This window comes from Didymella exigua, assembly GCF_010094145.1.
Source record: "Didymella exigua CBS 183.55 unplaced genomic scaffold M421scaffold_29, whole genome shotgun sequence".
Lineage (NCBI taxonomy): Eukaryota > Fungi > Ascomycota > Dothideomycetes > Pleosporales > Didymellaceae > Didymella > Didymella exigua.
The window spans coordinates 223,802-244,491 of record NW_022984803.1 but is presented as its reverse complement, the minus strand read 5'-3'; the positions used below and the strand labels follow the sequence as shown (position 1 = coordinate 244,491).

The 20,690-nt window shown below is 50.4% G+C and overlaps 3 protein-coding genes across 3 annotated transcripts; 2 read left to right on the top strand and 1 right to left on the bottom strand.

The window, feature by feature from the left end:
- Positions 1-13,609: 13,609 nt before the first annotated feature.
- On the bottom strand, positions 13,610-14,200 carry M421DRAFT_94741 (uncharacterized protein; the record flags this gene model as incomplete). The annotated part of the gene is made up of 1 exon (XM_033598231.1): positions 13,610-14,200. The coding sequence occupies one exon, from the start codon at positions 14,198-14,200 to the stop codon at positions 13,610-13,612; it is 591 nt and encodes a 196-aa protein (XP_033445728.1).
- A 391-nt stretch (positions 14,201-14,591) lies between these two features.
- On the top strand, positions 14,592-16,507 carry M421DRAFT_243224 (uncharacterized protein). The gene is made up of 2 exons (XM_033588514.1): positions 14,592-15,274; positions 15,322-16,507. The coding sequence occupies exons 1-2, from the start codon at positions 14,983-14,985 to the stop codon at positions 16,125-16,127; spliced, it is 1,098 nt and encodes a 365-aa protein (XP_033445727.1). The 5' UTR covers positions 14,592-14,982; the 3' UTR covers positions 16,128-16,507.
- Positions 16,508-17,823: 1,316 nt separating this feature from the next.
- On the top strand, positions 17,824-19,548 carry M421DRAFT_398728 (uncharacterized protein; the record flags this gene model as incomplete). Its single annotated transcript, XM_033590165.1, has 5 exons — positions 17,824-18,298; positions 18,522-18,850; positions 18,946-19,076; positions 19,117-19,378; positions 19,453-19,548. Exons 1-5 carry the CDS (start codon positions 18,175-18,177, stop codon positions 19,546-19,548), a joined length of 942 nt encoding a protein of 313 aa, XP_033445726.1. The 5' UTR covers positions 17,824-18,174.
- Between the last annotated feature and the right edge of the window lie 1,142 nt (positions 19,549-20,690).

The window sequence follows — 20,690 nt, the reverse complement described above, 5'->3', positions numbered from 1 at the left end:
TGCAGCTGCTACGTCGTGTGCTGTTGCAGCTGCAGCTGATACATTGTGTGCTGGCGCAGCTGCAGCTGCTATGGTGTGCTGTCGCAACTTCAAAACACAAACCTTTAACAAACAAACCTTCAACGCTCTATAACTTGTGTTGTAGTAGGCCTACAATAACAATTTTTCACTTATTTTAAAGCTACAATTTCGCTCTATCTGTACATGAAATTTTGCAATTTTTAAATATTTAATACTAGTGCTAACTTAGTAGAACTAAGGGTAGCTATGCAACAATATTGCAACATTGTTTTAAGTTTATTAAATATAGGCACTTAGTGTTTTAGCTGTTAGTAATATTAGCGTGAAATTAGGGCTCTTAGGCGCAAATTAGGGCTGTTAGGGCTGTTAAATAGCTGTTGCATGACTATGCCACAACTGTCAGCAACAGCCAGTCTGGGCCAGATTTTGAAAAACTTTTCCTGATGTTGTTTGTTGTGTTAACTATTAGTTAGGATTGCTAAGGTATTTGTAGAGGGTTTAGAGGTCTAGTTGTTAGCTGTTTAACCTCTAGCAACCTAACTATATCTTTAGGTAGGGCAGCCTAGGCTAAGTAAGTAGCTAACAGAGTTAGAGCGCGTTTATAAATAGTCTCTAGCCATTCTGCAGGTGCTAGAGTGCTTGCGCGGTGTTGCAATTCTGTGCAAATGTCTAATTAGGAGTTAGTATTTAAGTAGAGTTTAATTCTGTATTTAACAAGGCACCCTACAACAGCATTAGCGTTTTTGCTTATTGTGAGTGGTTCCTTGTAGATACTTAATAAATAAACAAATAAAGAGGATAAATAAATCTAAATATAAGGAGCTAGACTCTGCAGGCTATTTGTAAGTATAAATTAAATAGATTTGTTAAGGGGTAGCTGCAGGCAGAGATCTGCAGACTTTTATGTCCTCTGTGCAGAGGTGACACAATTAGTTAAGATTAGGACCTCCTGACTAGGGGTACAGCTAGGCAGGCACCTCTTCTCGGAGGTTGGCCGAGGCCAGCGAGTGCCGAGGCGCTACCATCGGGCCTAGCCCGTTACATACAACTACTAAAGCTTACTTATATTACTTACGTCTAAGGCTTTGCTACACGCCTAATTAGCTTAGCGCGCTGCAGGAAGCTTAATATACACTTTAATTTAGGACGTAATCTCCTGTATAAGGGCAATCTAGGATTAGTTCTTGCCTACTTAGAGCATAATAGAGGGCACTAGCTAGTAGACGCTAATGCCTTATGTTGTCTAAGCTAGACTTTGCTATTATTTTTTAGCATAACCTACTAACCTTTAAAGGCTCTACACCTAGATTAAATAGTTAATGCTAGGACAGCCTACTAGATATAGGGTTATCCTAGCAAGAAAGTAATTAAAAAGCTTACCTTAAATATTAAAAGACTTATTATAGAAGTTAATAATAATACATTCTGTACTGTCTGTAAAGAGTTAAGTTTAACAAATTAGATATCTTAATAACAATAGGAAGACTAAGCTTAGAGGTCCTTCTATTAAATTTCTGTTAACATTATCTAATTAGTACATTTGTAACGACGCAGGCAAGAAGAGAGATATCTGGAATAGGTGTGAGTCCGCTATGAGGCATATAGGAGTGCTGGGATGATAAGAACACTAGGATATATTCTCTACACTTAACGTAGGTGTAGGGCGAGTCGCCCACCAGGGCGAGTCGCCCACTTTTGCCAAGACCCCACCAAAACATCAACTCTACACTAATGCCTCCACAACCACGTTAAATAGACGCGTCTAAAGAGGCTTAGATACAGCTTGCGCTACTAGCTCTTTAACAAGACCCTAATCTCTTAGTAAGACGCGCTGCAGCTCTCTACAACGCGCCCTAAACAACTCTATGCGACTAACTCACTAGACAACCTTCACGCGTTAATACTATGGCTAATTCACGGAATCTGACTGCTGCTAAGGAGCAGGTGGTTGTTGCGTACATACTTGAGCTGGTCACGCGAGGAGAGTCCCCCTGGCTCGCAGCTGTGGCTAATATGGCCAATTCTCTGCGAAAAGAGCGCAGTTTAGCCCCTATTAGCTTAAGGTGGGCTAGCACGTTTATTTCGCGTCAGGAGGAGCTCAAAACAGTCTTTAATCGCAAGTACAACTACAAGCAAGTCCTCTGTAAGGACTCTAAGGTTATACAGGGCTAGTTTACCCTTGTATCTAATATTAAAGCTAAGTATAGCATCCTAGACAATAACATATACTACTTTAACAAGACAGGCTTTATAATAGGCTAGATAAGCACTAGAGTAGTTGTTACAGATGCAGAGAAGCTAGGACAAGTAAAGCAGATCTAGCTAGGCAACTAGGAGTAGGTAACAGTTATTAAGGGCATTAATGCTACAGGATAGGCTATTCTAGCCTACATCATCTTTAAAGCCTACTAACACCTATCTAACTAGTATAAGGACAATACCCTGCCCTAAGACTAGGTTATTAGTATCTCTAAAAATAGCTAGACTACTAATAGGCTTAGGTTTAACTAGTTAAAGCACTTTAACAGGCATACAAAGACGCGCACTGTTAGTACTTACTATATACTAATTATTAATAGTTATAAGAGTAATAACTCTACAGAATTCTAGCAATACTGCAAGGATTACAAGATTAAAGCTCTATGTATGCCTGCGCACTTATCGCACCTCCTGCAGCCACTTGACGTAGGTTGTTTTGGCCCTCTAAAGAAGGCGTATAGGGATAAGGTTAATAAGCTTATTTATAACTAGATTAACCACATTACAAAGTAGGAGTTCCTGCTATGCTTTAAAGCAGCTTACAAGAAAGCTATAACCCCTAGCAACATCTAGGGAGGGTTCTAAGGGGCTAGATTAGTCCCTTTTAACCTAGAAAGGGTTATATTAACCCTTAATATAAAGCTGCGCACTCTATCACTACTACTCCTTATAAACAACAAGCCCTAGCAGTTGTAAACCCTAAGCAATACCCTAGAATTTAAGTTGCAATTAACTCTAATTTAAGACAAATATAAGAGGGAGCAGGGTAGCTCACCTACTTCTGTTCTAAGCGCAATTAAGCACTATATAAAGGGGGGAGCTATCCTGTTGTATAAGCTTGCGCTTACACAAAAACAAATCTGTAAGCTTAAAGCAGCTGCTAAGGCCACTACATAACGCAAATTGCACAAAAGAAAGTGTATTTAAGCTAAGGGAAGCCTTGCAGTTAAAGAGGGCTAGCAGTTAACTGCTCTAAAGGAGTTTAGAGCGCGTAGTAATAGAAAGAGGGGAAAGAAGCTAGTGCGCGCTAAAGGAGGTGAACCATCCTAACAACGCTGTAGACAGTGTAGAGAGGGTGGACATAACGCGCGAACGTGCAAGAATAATATTAAAGAGGTCTCTAAGTAATATTATAGCTTGTTTTACCTTGTGCAGCGCTAGTTTGTGGTGTTTTAGGCTATAATAGGGTTTGATGGGGGAGGGTCTTGGCAAAAGTGGGCGACTCGCCCTACACCTACGTTATAGGTCTTGTACAAAGGGATATAGAAAAACTACTCTATAATATTATAGTTCGTTGCTCCTTATATATAAGGGTTTAGAGGCAGTTTAGTGCAACCTTATACCATGCAACAAGGGCTATAGTCATGAGTCGCTGGACCGTACACTAATGGTATCAGGTCATTGTTCGCAGCGCGTTGTTACAAGCCTCAGCTCCGGCCACTGATACAAGCAAACCAAAAGGTATCATAGCTCACACTGATGGTGAGCCTGTGCTGGAACAGTACTGATATTGTTACAAGATACAGGTCAGAGGTAGCCTTGCTACACGCCTTGGTGTCATGGGTCAGAGGTGGCTTTGCCACATGCCCAGCCTGACAGTTCTTATCATCCCAGCACTCCCATATGCCTCGTAGCGGATTCACACCTGTTCCGGATATCTCTCTTCTTGCCTGGGTCGTTACAGTTACATATTCACGCATTTGCGTTATGTAAATATCTACCAGCATTAGCTAAGACAGGAGGTGGCTAAAGAACGTATATTAGTCAAGTAGAAGCCGACTAACCTTGTGTTAGCTAATAGACTCACCAAGATCCTTGTGTAGTAGTCTGGCCAAAGGCCAATAAAGGATATCTACTTCCTAACAACTTTTGCTAAAAAGCATGCACAAGTTAACTAGACGTCTAGTTAACTGCGTAGATAATATATATCCAGCTTAAGCCAAGCCGGCTAAGCTAATGTAACCGGCTAGCTCTAGCTCTTCTTTAGCTTTAGAGTCTAGACCGTTACACCTTGTATGCTAGAAGCATGCTAAGTTTGTTTAATAGCTTAGACTAAGAGAGTTAAAGAGATATTGGAGATTGCTAATTAAAGGCAGAAATACTAGACAGTCCTGAGCCAGCAAGCTTAACTTACTAGTACTAGTGTCGCGGAGCAAAAGGTCAACCTTTTACTCCCTTGAGTAAGTTCGTCCTAACCGTGACAATTAGGATAATATGGGTAACAGAAAGTTAATGAGATAGAAAGATTAAATGTGTAACCACGTGGCTCAGATCACATGATATCCTATTGTAGCAGGCACTATCTGGTGGGCAAGTGCACTCACCTGAGAGCTTGTGTAACAAAACATCACGACATCACACAACACGACAACAGATAGCAATACACTCGTTAATCACAGTCTCCGACCGACACTGCTCATACATATCCCATGAGTCGCAAGTGCCAGACGTTGCTACGGCCTGTGCTCCTTAACTAGGCATTCTCTCAGGATGCCTGTTATATGACAAATGATTGACTGCGTGTTTGGAAAAATGACTATGTCACGGGAAGTCATGGCGCTTATATCAGGAGAGACGTATCAGTCAGGCAAGAATGTAAAACAGGGCACCTTATTCCCTTAGCCAAACTGTCAGCGATTGTGGGCGATCCCATTTGTACTATAGATGATTTGCGCAAGCTTCTACTAGTGTGTACATGCAAAATCTCTTACATTAAGAATTGGCGTAGTGGATGTAGAGGTACTTGTGGGTGTTGATGAAAAGTGGTTTCTTCTCTTGTTGCGCTGATGTTGTGACTTTCGACTTCCTTTGATTGTCTGATAGCCTGTCTGTATGTTGCAAAGTGCAACCTTAGATTCAAGGCTTTCCCTTTTCGGCGGAATTGTACTGGCAATTATAGTTATCACTCACATCCGTGTACTATAGACACACACATGTTCTGAATGATCTGTTACCTCGGTTCTGAGGGACATTTTTGATAGATGCAAATACTTTTGGGTAGCCTTGATGCTGCAAATGTGTGGTTAATATTACTCTTATCTTGATTGGTCCTTTAATGGTATCTATGCCTGTCGTACTCGGTGATTTTTTTCCTGCAAGAAGTTCATTGGGTGATTATCACTCAAAGGATGACCAGGCAAAAAGATAATAGGTAAGAGAAGCATCTCCTAATGGATGGAGAAAGCGAGTCATTCGTAGGCTAATCAGCGCATGCAATTGGTCTCACACCACACGGAATCATCTGACCGTACGGAAGTGAACTTTTTTTGGTTCCACAAGCTTGACGTTCGGATTGAAGCTACATCTTCTTTATCGTATTAAGGTCCAATATTGTATTGCGTATTGGTGCGTGCCTTGCTGCCGTTGGGAGCAGTTACTCAGTTGATCCCTATCTATTACTTGCCAAGGGCGCTGCTCACCTGAAAATGATTGACTGCATCAGCAAGTGTAATGCTGCACTTCCGTGTTCGGACTGATTCCTGTTATGTATTTACTGAGGAGCTCAATATCCTCCTGCAACGTCTCTACTTCTCAGGATTGTAGGCGCGATCTCTGCGAGTACAGACATAACTGTGCCTCTCTATGCATTTTTATATCGTATGAATGACTTGCATAGTACCAATACTGAGGGAAGATCGCAGGAGCACGAGTCACAAGCTCTTCTGCAGGATGCATAGCTTTTGCATTAGTGATTCGGTGGTCATGATCCGATGTGGTATCAAATCCTTTTCTGCTGACCAAACTCAAAGCTGTCCCAGACAACTCTCGATACCTGCAGTAAAGCGATCTGCTCCTGGCGAGTCAGGGAGAAGATTGCTTTCAAAGAAGCATTACGAAAGGCTCCACTGTCGATATCGTAGGCTAGTGCGAAGATGTACAGAGATCTTCGCCTCAGCAGCCGAGCTTCAAAAGATAATGAACAGCTCGAGTATTCTATCTCATGTGAGAATTGTGGTCAAAGCAGCATAGAAGACGCGCGGTGAAGATTGCGACAGAGTTTGATGCACGTCTTCAGTGGGACGTCGAGTCCCTGTAATATCTATTAATGGCAAAACATTTGCCAGTAAAGAGGTAGTGCAGGATATGTCTTGTCGTGTAGCATTATGGGGTAACGCTTGATCATAGCTCTGAGAACAGAGCTGCTAAAACTAGTGACATGACAGGGTAGTAATGGTAGGCATTCATAGAGTGCGAACATATGAATCAAATGTGACCGGGAGGCCGAAGGTTCACGCATTCTCAAGGTTTTTTGTCATGACAATACAGCCTGTCGCATATTTACCCATCGTTTTTATCAACTGAAGGAAGGGAACCAGTTTACCTCAGATTGTTCCCAATCTAAAGCCTCGACTAAGGACATCGCTACCTAGGGCAGAGCTGATACCTCACGAGACCGAGGCGTCGCGCGTCCCTAGTACCCCTTGGGAGGTGAAGGGAACCGGACAAAGCCCGGCTTCCATAGAACGTTAACCAATTCATTCGTTCGTTCATACTCGTCGTTTTGATTCCCAGGTTGCAGGTTCGACACACTCGTAGTCAATTTGTGACCGAATGTTTCGAAGCATCTATCCTTACCATGGATAGAGAGAGGCACAGCATCAACACAAGAATGTCAATGCTTAGTAAATATTTCTCTCAAAGACATTCATCATCCGCATAGGAAGGAGCGAGATCAAATTTTGTCTTAGTCAGCCTTGCCAGGGGTGCAGCTCATCGCCTCCAAACAGTCGAAGGACGAGAACGTACTTCATCATCGACCCGCAGCCTGTGACTGCTCATTGCCGCGAGTCTGTCTGCAGCCATTCGTCGATCAGACCCGCGTTAGCACATGGCGACGCTTTGCCCCGATTCAATGCCTTTAAAGCGGGCGCCTATCAAGCGCTTCCAAGCGGAACCGGCCTCGCATCTCGGTGTAGCACACATGCCACGCCGACGGCATCCTCATGCAACAATCAATGATCACATAGCATGGAATCGATGTTGTGCTTGGCTTGAGGGTGTCCGGGAGAGCATCCTCCACGTGGTAATATTACTCACGTGCATTTGCGTGCTTGTGTTCCCTTCGTGTATGCAATGGTAAGCGCTCACCGTACCCGCTTCCGCTCGTGTCGTCATGCGTCTAATGTCTTACCACGTACCGTCTTACGCATATCTTCCGTCCCATGAGATGCCTCAGCTTACCACGCATGCATTGGAGGCAGAAGATCTGAAGACACAAGAATCCCATCTGAGAAAGCCTTCGGCTGCAGCTCGGCAGTGCAGAACGCGTGGGAGTGCATTCGATAGTTCGATCCGGGCTTCTTACGTGAGCTGATCGCTCAATGCGCAGCCGGGCCGTGAGCCGTTTAGGCATAGGTATGCAGGCATGTCTTGAGGCAGCGTCAACCTACGATTGCTGGCCATGTGGGTGCGAAGGCAGGCACATGCGATCAGCGTCAAGGGTGTGCGCTTGGTGAGCGATCATCTGCCAATGCTTGCACATACTCCTGTTATGATGTTGCCTGTGCAGCTTGATATTGAAGGATGAAGATGCATGTTATCGAAATTTTCTGACCCGTGGGAGGTGCACACTGCAGACTCATGACCATGGATGCATGCTAGCGACTTGTTGTGAAACATACGGATCGCCGGCTGCCGGAAGATCAATTAGCTTTGTCAAAACATTGTAGTTCAGAATCATTGTCCATTTCCTGGAAAAGATGCAAGGTGGCCTCCGAGCGGTGGCGTAGGTGTCAGTTATTCTACAGTAGGTAGCTGTTAGTGGAGATTGGCTTTCCCAGATCTGAAATTCTCGTCATTTGCATATAGTGGCCCAGCTTGGTCTCGTTGAGATCCAGTCGGAATTCAAGGCAGTGCCCATGCAACCAATTTCGTCATCAAGGCCTATACTTGGAATCAAGGCCGGAGCCTTTTGCCCCTGAAGTCATCGTCATGTAGACATCTCTTCGTAATTCTCGTCCAATCGCAGAAGTTCCAGTATGAGTGTCGTCATGTGTCGAGCACCCATGTTCGATACCGACGCTACCTGCCATAGATCTGCGGCCTACAGCTCGAGACCCCACAACTCTACTGTGCGCATCGAGGGTCGCTTCAGAAGCTGTGAAGTAGCTTCACAGTCTAAGACATTTGCATGAAGTGTATTGAAGCATAGGTAATGAGGCTTGAGCATCCGTGAAATGCTTAGCGGCGTGATTATGTATTGCGTTGCTCTTCAGTTTAGTCAGCAGTGTGAGAGGGCAGATTGACCCGGCACCCAGGTCATGCATTGTGCCCACTGTGATGATCCTGATATTGAAGAGGATGCTCTAAGCCCCACTGCGATCCTGACCCCCTTTCATCCTGATCATCCGTCGTTGTGGGTTTGGTGCCTAATAATCACCGCAGCAATAGTCGCGGATGTACAGCACGAGGACGCAAATCTGTTCAGGACTCGTGGCAAGCTCCGTACCATAAAAAGCGTCCTTACAAGGGTATGCGTAAAGTCGACGCACGTCAAGTGTTGAATCACTCCCGTAGATTTACCGCTATGCACGGTGGCTGCGCAGATGCTGGCGGGAAGACTGCCAAATTGAGAAGCCTGCGGATTCAACAGCAACATTGAGTTTGGATGTACAGCCGCTGGCAGTCCATACTTTGTTTTGCTGGAGGACATGGTATCAACTGCGCGTAGATCCGCCCACAGTGTAGGAGTACAGGTATCCGCGGCACTGGTGCAGACTGACAGATCAGAGACTGTGATCTGCGTGGTCACTTGCATCGTCGAAACCAGCAGAGTCTGCACTATCAACTAGATCATAGCTGTGAGCGTGTATGGCGTTTCGTTCAAATGACCTCCTGGACTCATGTCCACACTCGAAGCACGCAGCTGTTTGACCTGGTCTGCACGTGCTGCCATCGGGAGAGCCCAGGCTGCCCAGCGCAAGGAAAATTGGATCAAGAATCAATCGCGCTGCGCAACGGTAAAACTTGGTCCAGTAATGATCGGCGATGATCGTACCCCCTGGTGCAGGAAGAGCATCAGATCTCCCAGTTACTCAGTGGTGGAAATGTCCCGGCAGAATCGAGCCCTCTGCAGAAGTCATACGATAAGACGAGCCTGCGGGAAGCCTGTTTTTGCCGCGTTCAGCGCCTTCAGTATCATAGCGGAAGCAACATTGGCTCTGCAGATACCTACTACTTGCTTGTGCTCGAGACACAACCAATGAGTCGGCTTGTCGTTTCAAGTGGACGCATCTCGCAGGTACTCCGGACTGCACACATCACGATTTGTATCCACGAGTAACCGGATTCAGGTTGAGGGGAATGCTTATCGAGACGAAGGACCCTGAGCGTTTCGGCAGGTGTGTCGATAGCGCTTGGATTGCGTTGAGCCAATGTCCTCGAAGGAGTGTTGATGCGTTCATCCACAAAGTGGAGACGGCGCTTGTCAATTTGAGCGATGACAGGGGAGCAGAGGAAGGCCGACGCGGACGTTGGTGGAGAGTGGAGACGCCCCAACGTCTTAAGAAGGTTAGAGTGAAAGCATGGCTGTGTACCGATACGGCCTGCCGAGACCGCCAAACTCCTTCTGCCTTTGACCCGGTAAGCTCTTGCGGCCGAGGTGCAGCTGAGCTAAGATTGCAAGGGGAGGAAAATCACGATCGTCCGAGATGTGTTTGAGGTACATCGAAGTGCTTTTGCGACATCCAAGAACCATGAAGAGTCAGGGAACTATCGAAATCTGCTACACAAGTGGAGCTCAGAATATTCGATATCAGCTGGAATAGGATAGACCAGCAAGCCATTGTGGTTACGAGTAGCAGTGACATTGGAGATGGCAGAATGGCCCGTCTCTAGACATGGGTACCGAGACGAGCAAGATATACGCGTATGGCCGGCAGATCGTTCCATATCAGTGGATCAGCTTTGATGATTTTGAGTTGCGATCGAAGCAGGCAAAGCGACACTTGTGTGCCTTTCGGCTGATCTGAGACCTGGCCCGGTATGTGCAGGATGCGCCAGTGGTCACCCGAGCACATCTCGGTGTTAATGGGGAGAAAGACTGCGACGGATCTACGTCAGCCGTTTTGGAGGCCTTGTCGTGGCGGAGTGTTTCCGGAGCATAACCTCAAAACGGTATACATGGACCAGGGCCTGGCGATCCTACAGCCCACTTCGTTTTCGCAATGAATGATGGCCGAGCATTCTCGGGCAGGGTACGCCACGAACGATTCATTACTTCCTGGTCCGAGATCTTCGCGAAGACAAACGGGATGGTAGTAGTGATACATTGGTGGCTCAATTTGTCGCAGTTGCTTGCTTGCCTCGTAAGGTGGGCGAACAGCCAGGTAAATAGCAAACCCATCAGCCATATGGCCGTCGCGCGGCTACGCAGGGGCCTTCACGAGAGTTGCGCACGTCGCGGAGATTTCGAGGACACAGATAAGGTCATGATGTGATGCAGCCTTGACGAACGGCCAAATGGCGGTGCCGTTGTTGAAGGATTCCTGTGTTGCCGAGTTCCGGATGGCAGCGCAAAAAGCGATAATTATAATTGCGGCCTTTCTTTGCAGGATGCAAGTCAGCACGTCGCGTGTGGAAACTCGAGCGTTGCTTGAGGCGGTCAGATAGCGTGGAGGTTGATATGGGTACCCCGGCGGTTGCGATTATTGGGGAACTTCGAGTTCGATAGAATCAACATCTCCTGACAAGGTATCACCTGCTGAGAGCAACGCAACTCCTTCTAGTATAATTCGCCTCACTTGCATTGCGCGGCCATTGTCCAATCTTTATCTATGCAAAAGTCCGATACTGCTCTGCATCGCACCATCCCAGCGGAATAAGCTCATGTCTGACCAGATCCGATGTGAGAATAGCATGACATAGGTGAAATGGCTCATCACTGCCGTGGAGTAGGCGATACGATTTGCGTAGTCGATCCCTTGTTGGTTGTCTAGATTGCGCGTCATGGAGGAGATGTGTTTCAGATGTTCGTCGTGAGTCTTGGAACCAGGACTCCGGGTACGGCATTTCGTGAAGCGCTGCAGCCTGCGTGGCCGCCAAATTGCAAGCAATATACGACAAGCTGTCGGTGTTGACTATGGAGGAGTCCTGTTGTCATTCAATACGATAGTAGTGATGCCTGACGAAGGGACAACTGGGTTCATCGATGAGCAGCTGATTATTAACTTGCTTCCAGAATGGTCCGTTTCATCGGTGAACGAGATCGAGTAGCAGAGCCAATGGGAGCAGAGGGCGTTCGCAATTACTGCCCAGTCCATGTACCAGTTCAAGCAAGGCCCGCTGGTCACCTTCATGACTGGATATACTTTCAGCCTGAGGAGCGACTGGGGCAGAACCGCTGGCTCTCCGCGACACTTCCGGCGTCTGCCGGGCATAATGGATGATGGACAGCATGAACTCCGTAGAGTTAAGCTTGTCCTCTGATTGCGCACCGCGTCTCCATGGTCAATATGTACATTGCCAGATGAAACACAGCCTCGATGACAATATTGGTGGGGATGCCGCTGCCATGCCGACTCGTAATATTAACTGGCCGAGATGATCACTAGGATGGCACAAACGCAGATTGTGTTATGGAAGCAGAATTGACCCGTGGCTGACAGATCAGGCAGCGACCGAAGCAGCGGTACCCCTGCGTATCTCCGCTCGCTTAGAAACGATACGGACTCGCGCTGTTTGGTAATGTGCCGGAAGATCATGGCTCGAGACAGCTAGGCAGCGCATGATGTCTGCAAAAACGCCTGGCAAAATGCAGTCGAAGCTTGAGAAAGACGATCGTGGCAGAACTTCAGTGACAATTGAAGCTCTGTAGCTGTAGTGTCGTGGAAGCAATTCCTACCGAGTGCCGGGTAAATTCGATATCCACATTGGCCACAAAATCCAGGGTAGTGGTGGCAGGAGCTCCGTGAATCGCACGAGTGATCATGTCCGAGGTGGGAGATTTTCCTACCACAGAGGACCCTGGCTGTTCATCTCCCATAGCGTCCGTGCGTGCTCATGTTCGTGATGTCGTGTACACAGCACAAACGAGACGCCATTACCAACTCGTGATTCGGTCGTACGATACACAGCTTTCTGCATCTTCTGCATCTTCTGGAAAGGTACAGACACGTGGCGAGAACGTAGCACAGGGCAGAGTTATGTCGTGAGACATCTGCTCGGCCGTTTCGAGTAAAATCCTCGACGAGTCTAATGTGATACTCCGGAGTGTGGTGGTGCTGAATCCTGCATGCCGCCGCCGCAGACGGCCCTTCGGTAGATGCGCAGTCTGCCCCTGATGAACATCGCACGCGGATGATGGTTCCGAGGCTGGACCGTCTCGGCATGTTGTGCAAATCGGCGCAGATTGAGAAGAGATCTTTGTGGTGGCATGCTTCTCACGTGGTGAGCTTCTCGAAGCCGCGGGTTGTGGTTGGACAGCGGGAGGTCGGCTATAGGTAGCAGATGGTGACAGCACGCCAACGTGGCTTCAGGGTTTAGCTGCATGCGCTTGCACTGATCGACCCGCCTCTTTTTCTGGATCCTCCACAGACGAACAAGGCCAAGACATGGGATTACGCCGCCATCCGTCTTCGCGGCGTCGCGAGGTCCTCGCGTACGGGGGGCGGTCGAGATTGCTGGAACAGGTCATAGTCCGGCGTGCCGTCGCTTTGCTCTCCCGCGCTTGCCCTCGCTCTGAAACTGGTGCAGACCACGCGGCCTGGGCAGCTAGCCCAAGGAGCTTGCCGTCGAGCAAAGGTGCGGTGTGGGTGTTGGATGGAGCAGAGCCTCCACTCCTCGCCCGGCAGCCTCGACGGTGGAAGACATAGGATTGTTCAGATTGCGAGTCAAGAGCGGCGCGCCCAGGGCTGCGTTTCTGAGATGTAACAATGTAGTACAGCGTAGAGCCCGCTGCAGCACGATACGAGAGCGCGCACAATGACGGCTGATGACCGCCATCGATGTTCTCGTCACATCATCCCGTGCTCGCTTCGCCAGCGGCTGCAGCCATGTGCGTCACTGCAGCACCGACGAGAGCGCTCTAATCGCTCGCAGAGGGTTTTCTGAATTACCGGGCTGCGAGTGGCCAGGCAGGCTGCTTGGTGAGAGCAGCGGCGCCAGTGTTTGGTCGTGAGGGTGCAAGCGGGAGCGCCAGTAGAGCGCTTTGGTAGGCGCGCGCAGTGGTCGCTTCCTCATCCCACCGAACCTTAGCGGAACGATTTGGGACTATCGTGCTAGCGAACGTCGCTCGCTCTGCCACCGTCCGAGTCGCTCGTCCGCTTGCACGTAGACAACATGAGAGGAGAGGCGGCTGGGGTGTTTAAAGCGTGCAGAATCATCTTTCGTCTCATGTCTGTCCCTTTCTGAACCCCAGCGTCTGCCGTTCCGCCCCCCTGCGTGATCCTTTGAGTGATCTAGGGTCAGCCCAATCCGTGCTTGTCTCGACGCCCCGTTCGCGGCGCTGTCGTTCTCGCACTCGCTGGCTCCTGCTGGCTCCTGCTGGTACTGTCTGCGACGGGTGCTCTTGTCGGCGGTTTTCTGGAGCATCGGCGAATCGACTCTGTATCTGGGACCGGGTGTCTTCACCCATGACACTGGTGACTGGTCTGACACTCACGTCTGCTTCGACGTCTCCACGGTGCAGCGTGCAGACCAGGCAGCAGGTGCTCGCAGGCCTGCTGTCGATCGATTGCCGTCCGAGTGGGCTCTGCAGGCACTGGCAGCGCCGCTCTGAACAATCCCTACCGCGCGCACCCACGCCAGCACACACTTGCACCAGGGAGTCTCGCGCAGCGCTCGAAGAGGCTACCAGCAGCAGTCGGCGGCGCACAGCTTCGAGGGCTGTGTCACTATCGACGGACTGCAGGCGTGGCTGCGTGACTGCTTTCGGAGGGGGTTGATCCGCTCCGCCGGGAACACGACCTTCAGGCACTGCCATTAGGTATTGGGACTGGCATCAAACCAAACCAGAGCACAAAGCAGAGAGTCAGCATTCAGGGTACTTGCTTCCGACCGTCAACGCGTCCATAAAACACTTCGTCCGGCGAGGGTCGATCTGCGGTGCATCACGGCCTGTCCTGGAAGAGCAGCTGGGGTCCCCTGTAACGCCATTCACGAGCGCCCTCGCCCTCCCTGCCCGTTGCCCAAAAGCGACTCTTCGCCGGTGGTGCGCAGATTGGATGGTCTGGGATATGTGGGCGGATCGCTCGGACCAAGGCATTGTTACGGAGGCGTGCGCATCGCTACCCTAGTCCCAATCCAGCCGTCATCTGCATTGCCGTTACAGGGCTGGCAGCGTTCGTCTAGCCGTGCTGGGAGCTGGGCTGCTTGTCACAACGGTCCGCCGCCTCGTCGACCGCTCTTGCAATTTCGACAGGGCCTTGACAGGACTGGGGTCGACCGCTGTCTGACCCACCTCGTTGGCAACGGTTTGGTCGCCGCGGGCCTCTCCACTGACGACGCTACAGTGTGAACGGGCGTCGTGCTGAATCTCGCCAACCGCTGGCTACTCTTACATAGACACTGCAGGCCGCCCGGAGTCCTGGCGCATCGTACCTGCCACTACCCGTCCTCTATCGTGGACTACACCCAGCCTTCCCATCTCGTCATCACTTGCTCACCTTTCACCTAATCACCTCCTTAGCCCCAACACCCACCCAAGTACCACAGTACCTCTACGTTACGCAGCCTCTGCTGTGCCTCGTGACTTGAACCTTCTCCATGGCAATGCATCTTGCCAGCATGGTACACGGCAGCGTACGGGAGCGCGAGGCGTTCCAGCAACCACCGCAGTCGGCCTACTACCAGCAACCGCAGCCTCGTGGGTACCCTGTATCCACCGCCGTTGGTCCCAATCTCTACACCGCACACCCACAGCAGGTCGAGTACCAGTACCAGCGACAACGGCCCCAGTCACCGCCATCGCCGCCTGCCGAGGAGCAGAAGCCGTCGCTGCCTTCAATCTCCAGTCTCCTGGAATTTGCCGGCGGTGAGAAGTCCGCCTCAGAAGCCGGTAAGTGCCCTTTTGCGCCTTCCATTCACTGGTCCTGACGGAAGCAGCAGCTGGACAGAGTCCCACATCACAACACAGACAGTCGTCCTCGCCACAATTGGGCCAGACACAACAGTCCACTGGCAACATGCAAAGGCCGCAGCAACCCTCATCCTACGTCGCCGCCCCATCATCAACCACCAACGCTCGAATGACCCTTCCTCCCACGCCACCAATGCATCCAGACGCCGCTGGTGACGGTCAGAGGTCGCCTTCCTCCGCCTCGACTCACTCGGCCGCCTCAGCAGCCTACTTCATGGGCGCCTCGCTCAACAACATGGAGCCCCACCACCAGCGTCAGACTCTGTCATCAATGCCACCCGTGAAGCGAGACTCCATTCCTACGCACTCAATGTCTCCATACGGCAGCTCCATGTACGCCCAATCGCCCTATCAGTCATCCCCAGGCAACGGATCAGCGAATTCGTTCTACTCGCCTGAGCAGCACTCTTACAACAGCGCCGCCATGTACGCTCAGCGACCGTTGCCTTCGAACTACCAGCCCACAATGCCGCTACCAATACCCCAGCCCAGCGCCAACGGTCACAGCTCAAACCCCTGGCAACATCACCACTACATCAGCACGTCCAGCCAGTCAGCGTTCCCTCAGTCTCAGGACCGATATATCTGCTCGACCTGCAACAAGGCCTTCTCGCGGCCCAGCAGTCTGCGCATCCACAGCCACAGCCACACTGGTGAGAAGCCTTACAAGTGCCCCCAGGCAGGTTGCGGCAAGGCTTTCAGCGTGCGAAGTAACATGAAGCGCCACGAACGCGGGTGTCACGCCTCGACCAGCACAACCATCACGACATAACGACTCAAAAAGCTAATCTCGACTGTCATCTCTCTCTCGGCGTTGTTTGGCCCAGCCTCCGATGCCAATAATGTATACTTGGAATCAGCAAGGCGGAACTTGTTCGTTTGGCGCGCGTTGCCATCGATGGCAGTGTCATCACGGCCTTTGTATTGGCGTTCTTGGAGACGTTTGTTCACTAGCATTTACACCGGCGTCGCGACACCTTTTGCCTTTCGCCCCACGGCGAGGCCACCATTTCGAGAGTCTCACTTACCTACGCCACCACCTGTTTGGTCAGGCGCTTTCTGTTCTTCTCTGTATTATAGTAGTATTTCAACACAGCACTTAGGTGCTCCGACAAATGTCAACACCATGTTCAAAGTTCTCGAAATTATCTCCTGGGTACATCCTGGTAATGGCGTGATTTAACGTGGTGGATGAACCACGGATCTGATGAATTGTTTGCATGAATTTCACCGCCAAGTTGAGCACTGTCGCAGCTTCGCGCGCCCAACGCAATCAAAACACATTGAGGATCACCCATGCTGACCCCGATGTATCGCGCGCTGTCACTCTATAGGGTCCTTTATTAAAGGTCTCCATCATTTGCGGATTTGCTTGCCCACGCAGCATGGAAAGAATAAGATGCGTAACTTCCCTCTGCGCACCAACAGTGACGCCTGGTTTATGCCTGCCTGCGCAGACGCGATGCTCGCCTCCATGGAAATCACTATGGTTATGCGCATCTCCCGTCGACCCTGCCGCACACGTCGACACTTAGTGCTTGTTTCTACAGCTCTTGGTATGGAGAGACATCTGATGTGACAGTTGCCTGGGCGATAATTCGGACTTCGCCGCCCCATCACCTGCGAGAGTGGGACGCAGCAAACAGTTCACTGGCCGGTGTGCTTGCTGAGCTTCACAGTCTCTTCGCCCGCAGGCTGAATGGACCGACACCTTATGGCAAAATTCATAGAAGACCGTAGATCACCGCACTGCACTTCGCGGTTCCCACTGGTAGTGACAAGCCCAGCTGCAAGTCCAGCTCGGCGAGACTGGGCTGAGGTAGGTTGACAGCATCTGCTTGGTCAGGAAGACTGCATTAAATCCTGCAGCGGCATCTGATCAATTGTATCCTGTATTCTCGCCGAGATGAAATTAAGCATATCACCATGCGAGATCGGCATGAGTCTCCTGTGAGTTCTTCCCACACAGTGCGCCGAAGCATGCCGCACGACAACTGCTTCCTCCCGCTCATTCATACCAACCACTCTGATCGACAACTGAGAGGCTTCTTTGGGCGTTCCTCAGCCATCTATGCATGCGATACATGGTGATGGGCTCGCATATAGCGCCTATCAGCTTCGTAAGCGCGAGGAGTCTCTTTAGTAGGAAATATGTCTGGCAGCATGTTCCATACATAAGAACATGGTCGCCGCGCGTCAGTCCTGAGGGGGCACCTTGCCGTTTTGAGCATGTGTCGAGAAGAGTCAGGTATTCAGATCACCAGATTCGATGAATTCTGAAGCCGCCCAACGGATTCGTGCTGCCGTCGAGCGTATCACAATAAGAAATTCGGTTCAGCAAGACGTTCATATTAGCATACTCGCGTATGGCTGGAACCATCCGTGCCGTTAAAAAGCAACTCATATTGTTCGATCAATGGACGAAGGATGCGGTTGCACGACCGGGGGAACAGCGAAAAAGCATTCTTCCCGCTATTATAACATTTTGTGCAAGCCACACGTTGGGACGCGCGCCCGCTGAGATTACCGTTCTCGATAGATCCACCAAACGCCCGAAAAAGCAAGATGTCACTAAAGAAGAACGTCCCGAAGACAATGCATCTCACATTGGTTTTCCCCAGGCCGCATGCGGAGCGTTTCGGATAACTCATCCTGTTCAGTTGCAGAGCGCCACAGGAAAGGCTTCGGAGCTTGCGCTTGATCTGTATACACGCTATTGTAGACTGTTGTTGCTTTTCTTCCTCTCGTCGCGACCTGCGTTCTTCCCCAGCTCCATCCCCACAGACGAGGCAGAATCATGAGATCGTGACACTGTCACTATGAAGATCTGCGCTCCCGCAAAACAAGAAAACGGTCATCATCAACTTAACGTGCTCACTTCGGTGACGGCACAATCATACGATGTCTTGATTGATGTCGAGATAAGTCTGTCCCGGGAGGCAGGTTCGTCCGTTACATCACCGGTCTAGTGTGCCTGCTCATCACCCAACGCAGGCGAGGCAGCCGAACCGCGCCGCGATAATAATCGTAACGTTGATTCGATTCTCGTATCCATATTGCGCAATGACATCTGCCACTGCTGCCAATTCCTTCAATCTTGATTCTGGCAGCTGTTAATGGTTTCTGCCCTACGCGATCGTCACACATAATGCTTCCCGTGTTACAGCGATCATCCCAGGACGCAGTACTTCTCGAAGGCAGCTTTACGGAATTATCCAGACGCCAATCGGTGCCCCTCTTGCGTGCCTTTTTGCGGAACACACCCAATGCACGAGCACAGCAGCAACGTGGGCATCGCATCCACTTTTAGTACCTGTCGCTGCCAGCCGTCAGGGCTCCTGTGCGCAGGGAGACCCTTTGCAATGTGCACCTGCGTGCGCTCTCTTGTCGTCGCACCTGGAGCCTCAGGATCAGTCACCTGCCACGAACATCTTGTGCCATCGGCCATACAGACCACCATTCCCCGACCTCTACTGCCGTTATGGACACCGAGCGGTGAGTATCACCTCCAGGATTGATCCAAGCGCTGTAGGTCATGAGGGTCTTCCCAAAAGCCCGCGAGACACGTCAGTGTCTGGCACCTGCTTCAGCCGCGTACTCGCCGCGGGCACGACAGCGGTGATCGCCTTGTGCCCCTAAGCCCATCATTTCGTGCGAACAAGCGGGCCCCGGTTGCTTCACTCCGACACGAGTATCAACGACAGGAGAGTCCTGGGATCTGGTAAGTTAAGGGTCGCCCCTGCACGTCTACCGTTTTGCAGCGCGCAAATGAATCGAGTCAAGACGTTTGAGCGGTGTGCTAGACGTGAAGTCATTGCGTCTTCGAGGTCCGCTCCGCCGCTGGTCAGCGCACAGTTCATTCGACGGCCTGCTAGCAGCAACCAGCGTCAAAATCTAACTCTTCCAAGAGTCATTGCGCGCAAATCAGCAAATCTCATGAGCATCCGTTGGCCGATTGCCCTCCAGATAGCAGAGTTTGGTTCGCTAGACGGGAGCCGAAATGGGCTCAACTCGGCACGTTTTGTGAGTCCTCGCTTACAAGATCATCCTGGCATCATCCCGGAACATCCAACGCTGGTGGGAGATGAGGCTTGCAGACTCTCACAGACCATGAGGGGAAGAGACGATATCTCGGTGCTACCCCTGGTGCGAGATTGGAAGGATATTACTCCGAGCTTGGTGGCCAGTGCTAATTTCAGTGTGTTTGGGAGCGAGTCGTGAAAACCGATAAAGATGTTCAGGTACCCGCGCACGAATTCGGCGGTAACGAACGAAATGGCACGCATGGATCAGCTTGCGAAAAGAACTGTCAGGTCGGGTGATTGTCGTGTTGTCGCGCGTATTGCTGCATGCAGTGATGTCCGTATGTGATCAGCAGTCTCGTGGCGCTCAAATGCGTTTATCGTCGTCTAGCTGCGAGGAATGACACTGCGCATAAGTAACGAGCTTGTGGCTTGATCGTCGCGGGATCTGCCTGTCACACCAGTGAGCGATAAAGTCTCGTATCGTCGTGTTGCAGAAGCTTGGCTAAGGTGGTTACTCAGCGACACATGTCTGTATGGCTTGCAAGCCGGAATTCACCCAGCTGCTAGTGTCAAAAGTTTTTAGCCACGTTCACAAGACGCACGCATGGACTAAGTCATCAGTTGGCTTGGTGACACCGGGCATGGACTCGATCCTAACCAATAAGTAGTCAACTAGGCTTACAGGCATGTGTGCCGCCTCAGAGAGTTCGTGGAACCAGCAGCAGCGATTGCAGTTGTTGGCATGGAATCAAGCCAGACGCTCCTTGGAGGAGTTGCTTAGAGAGGAAGCAGTACAGCACATGAGTTACGAATGCCATCTTTGATATTACTGCTTCCTCAGCTTCGGCTTTAACGGAGATCAGCTCGTTCTGTTTACGACCCCGCATCGCACATTTCGCACGCCGTCTGCTGCACCTTTCTGTCAATCGCTTCTTAATCGCTTTGCGCACCTGCTTTTGACCGCCATCACGTACACGAGATGGTGCGATGTATATGACGAGTCTCACAATGTAAAAAGTCTTCATGCTTAACTATTTCAGTTGACAAGCTATGCTGGCAGTAGGCATACAGGCCAAATTGGCCACTAACATATCGCGCCACCTTCACACTTGGATCGATCGCCGCCGGTCTCTTCTCTCATCGCAAGACGAACCTGTGCACATCTGCGGTCGTTGCTTCGTTCTTGCACTGTACGCTCAAATCGTCATGGGAAGTGCTTGTGCCAAGGTGAGATACATAGCTACCGCAGGCGGTAAGAGCGCAGATACTTCTGAGTTGTTGAAGATATGGGGCAGGTACAGCCAAACCCG

Bases quoted from the DNA above. Each gene is read 5' to 3' on its own strand.
- M421DRAFT_243224 (XM_033588514.1), top strand. From the start codon at position 14,983: ATGGCAATGCATCTTGCCAGCATGGTACACGGCAGCGTACGGGAGCGC. The intron at 15,275-15,321 runs GTAAGTGCCCTT...TGACGGAAGCAG, and splicing joins GAAGTCCGCCTCAGAAGCCG to CAGCTGGACAGAGTCCCACA.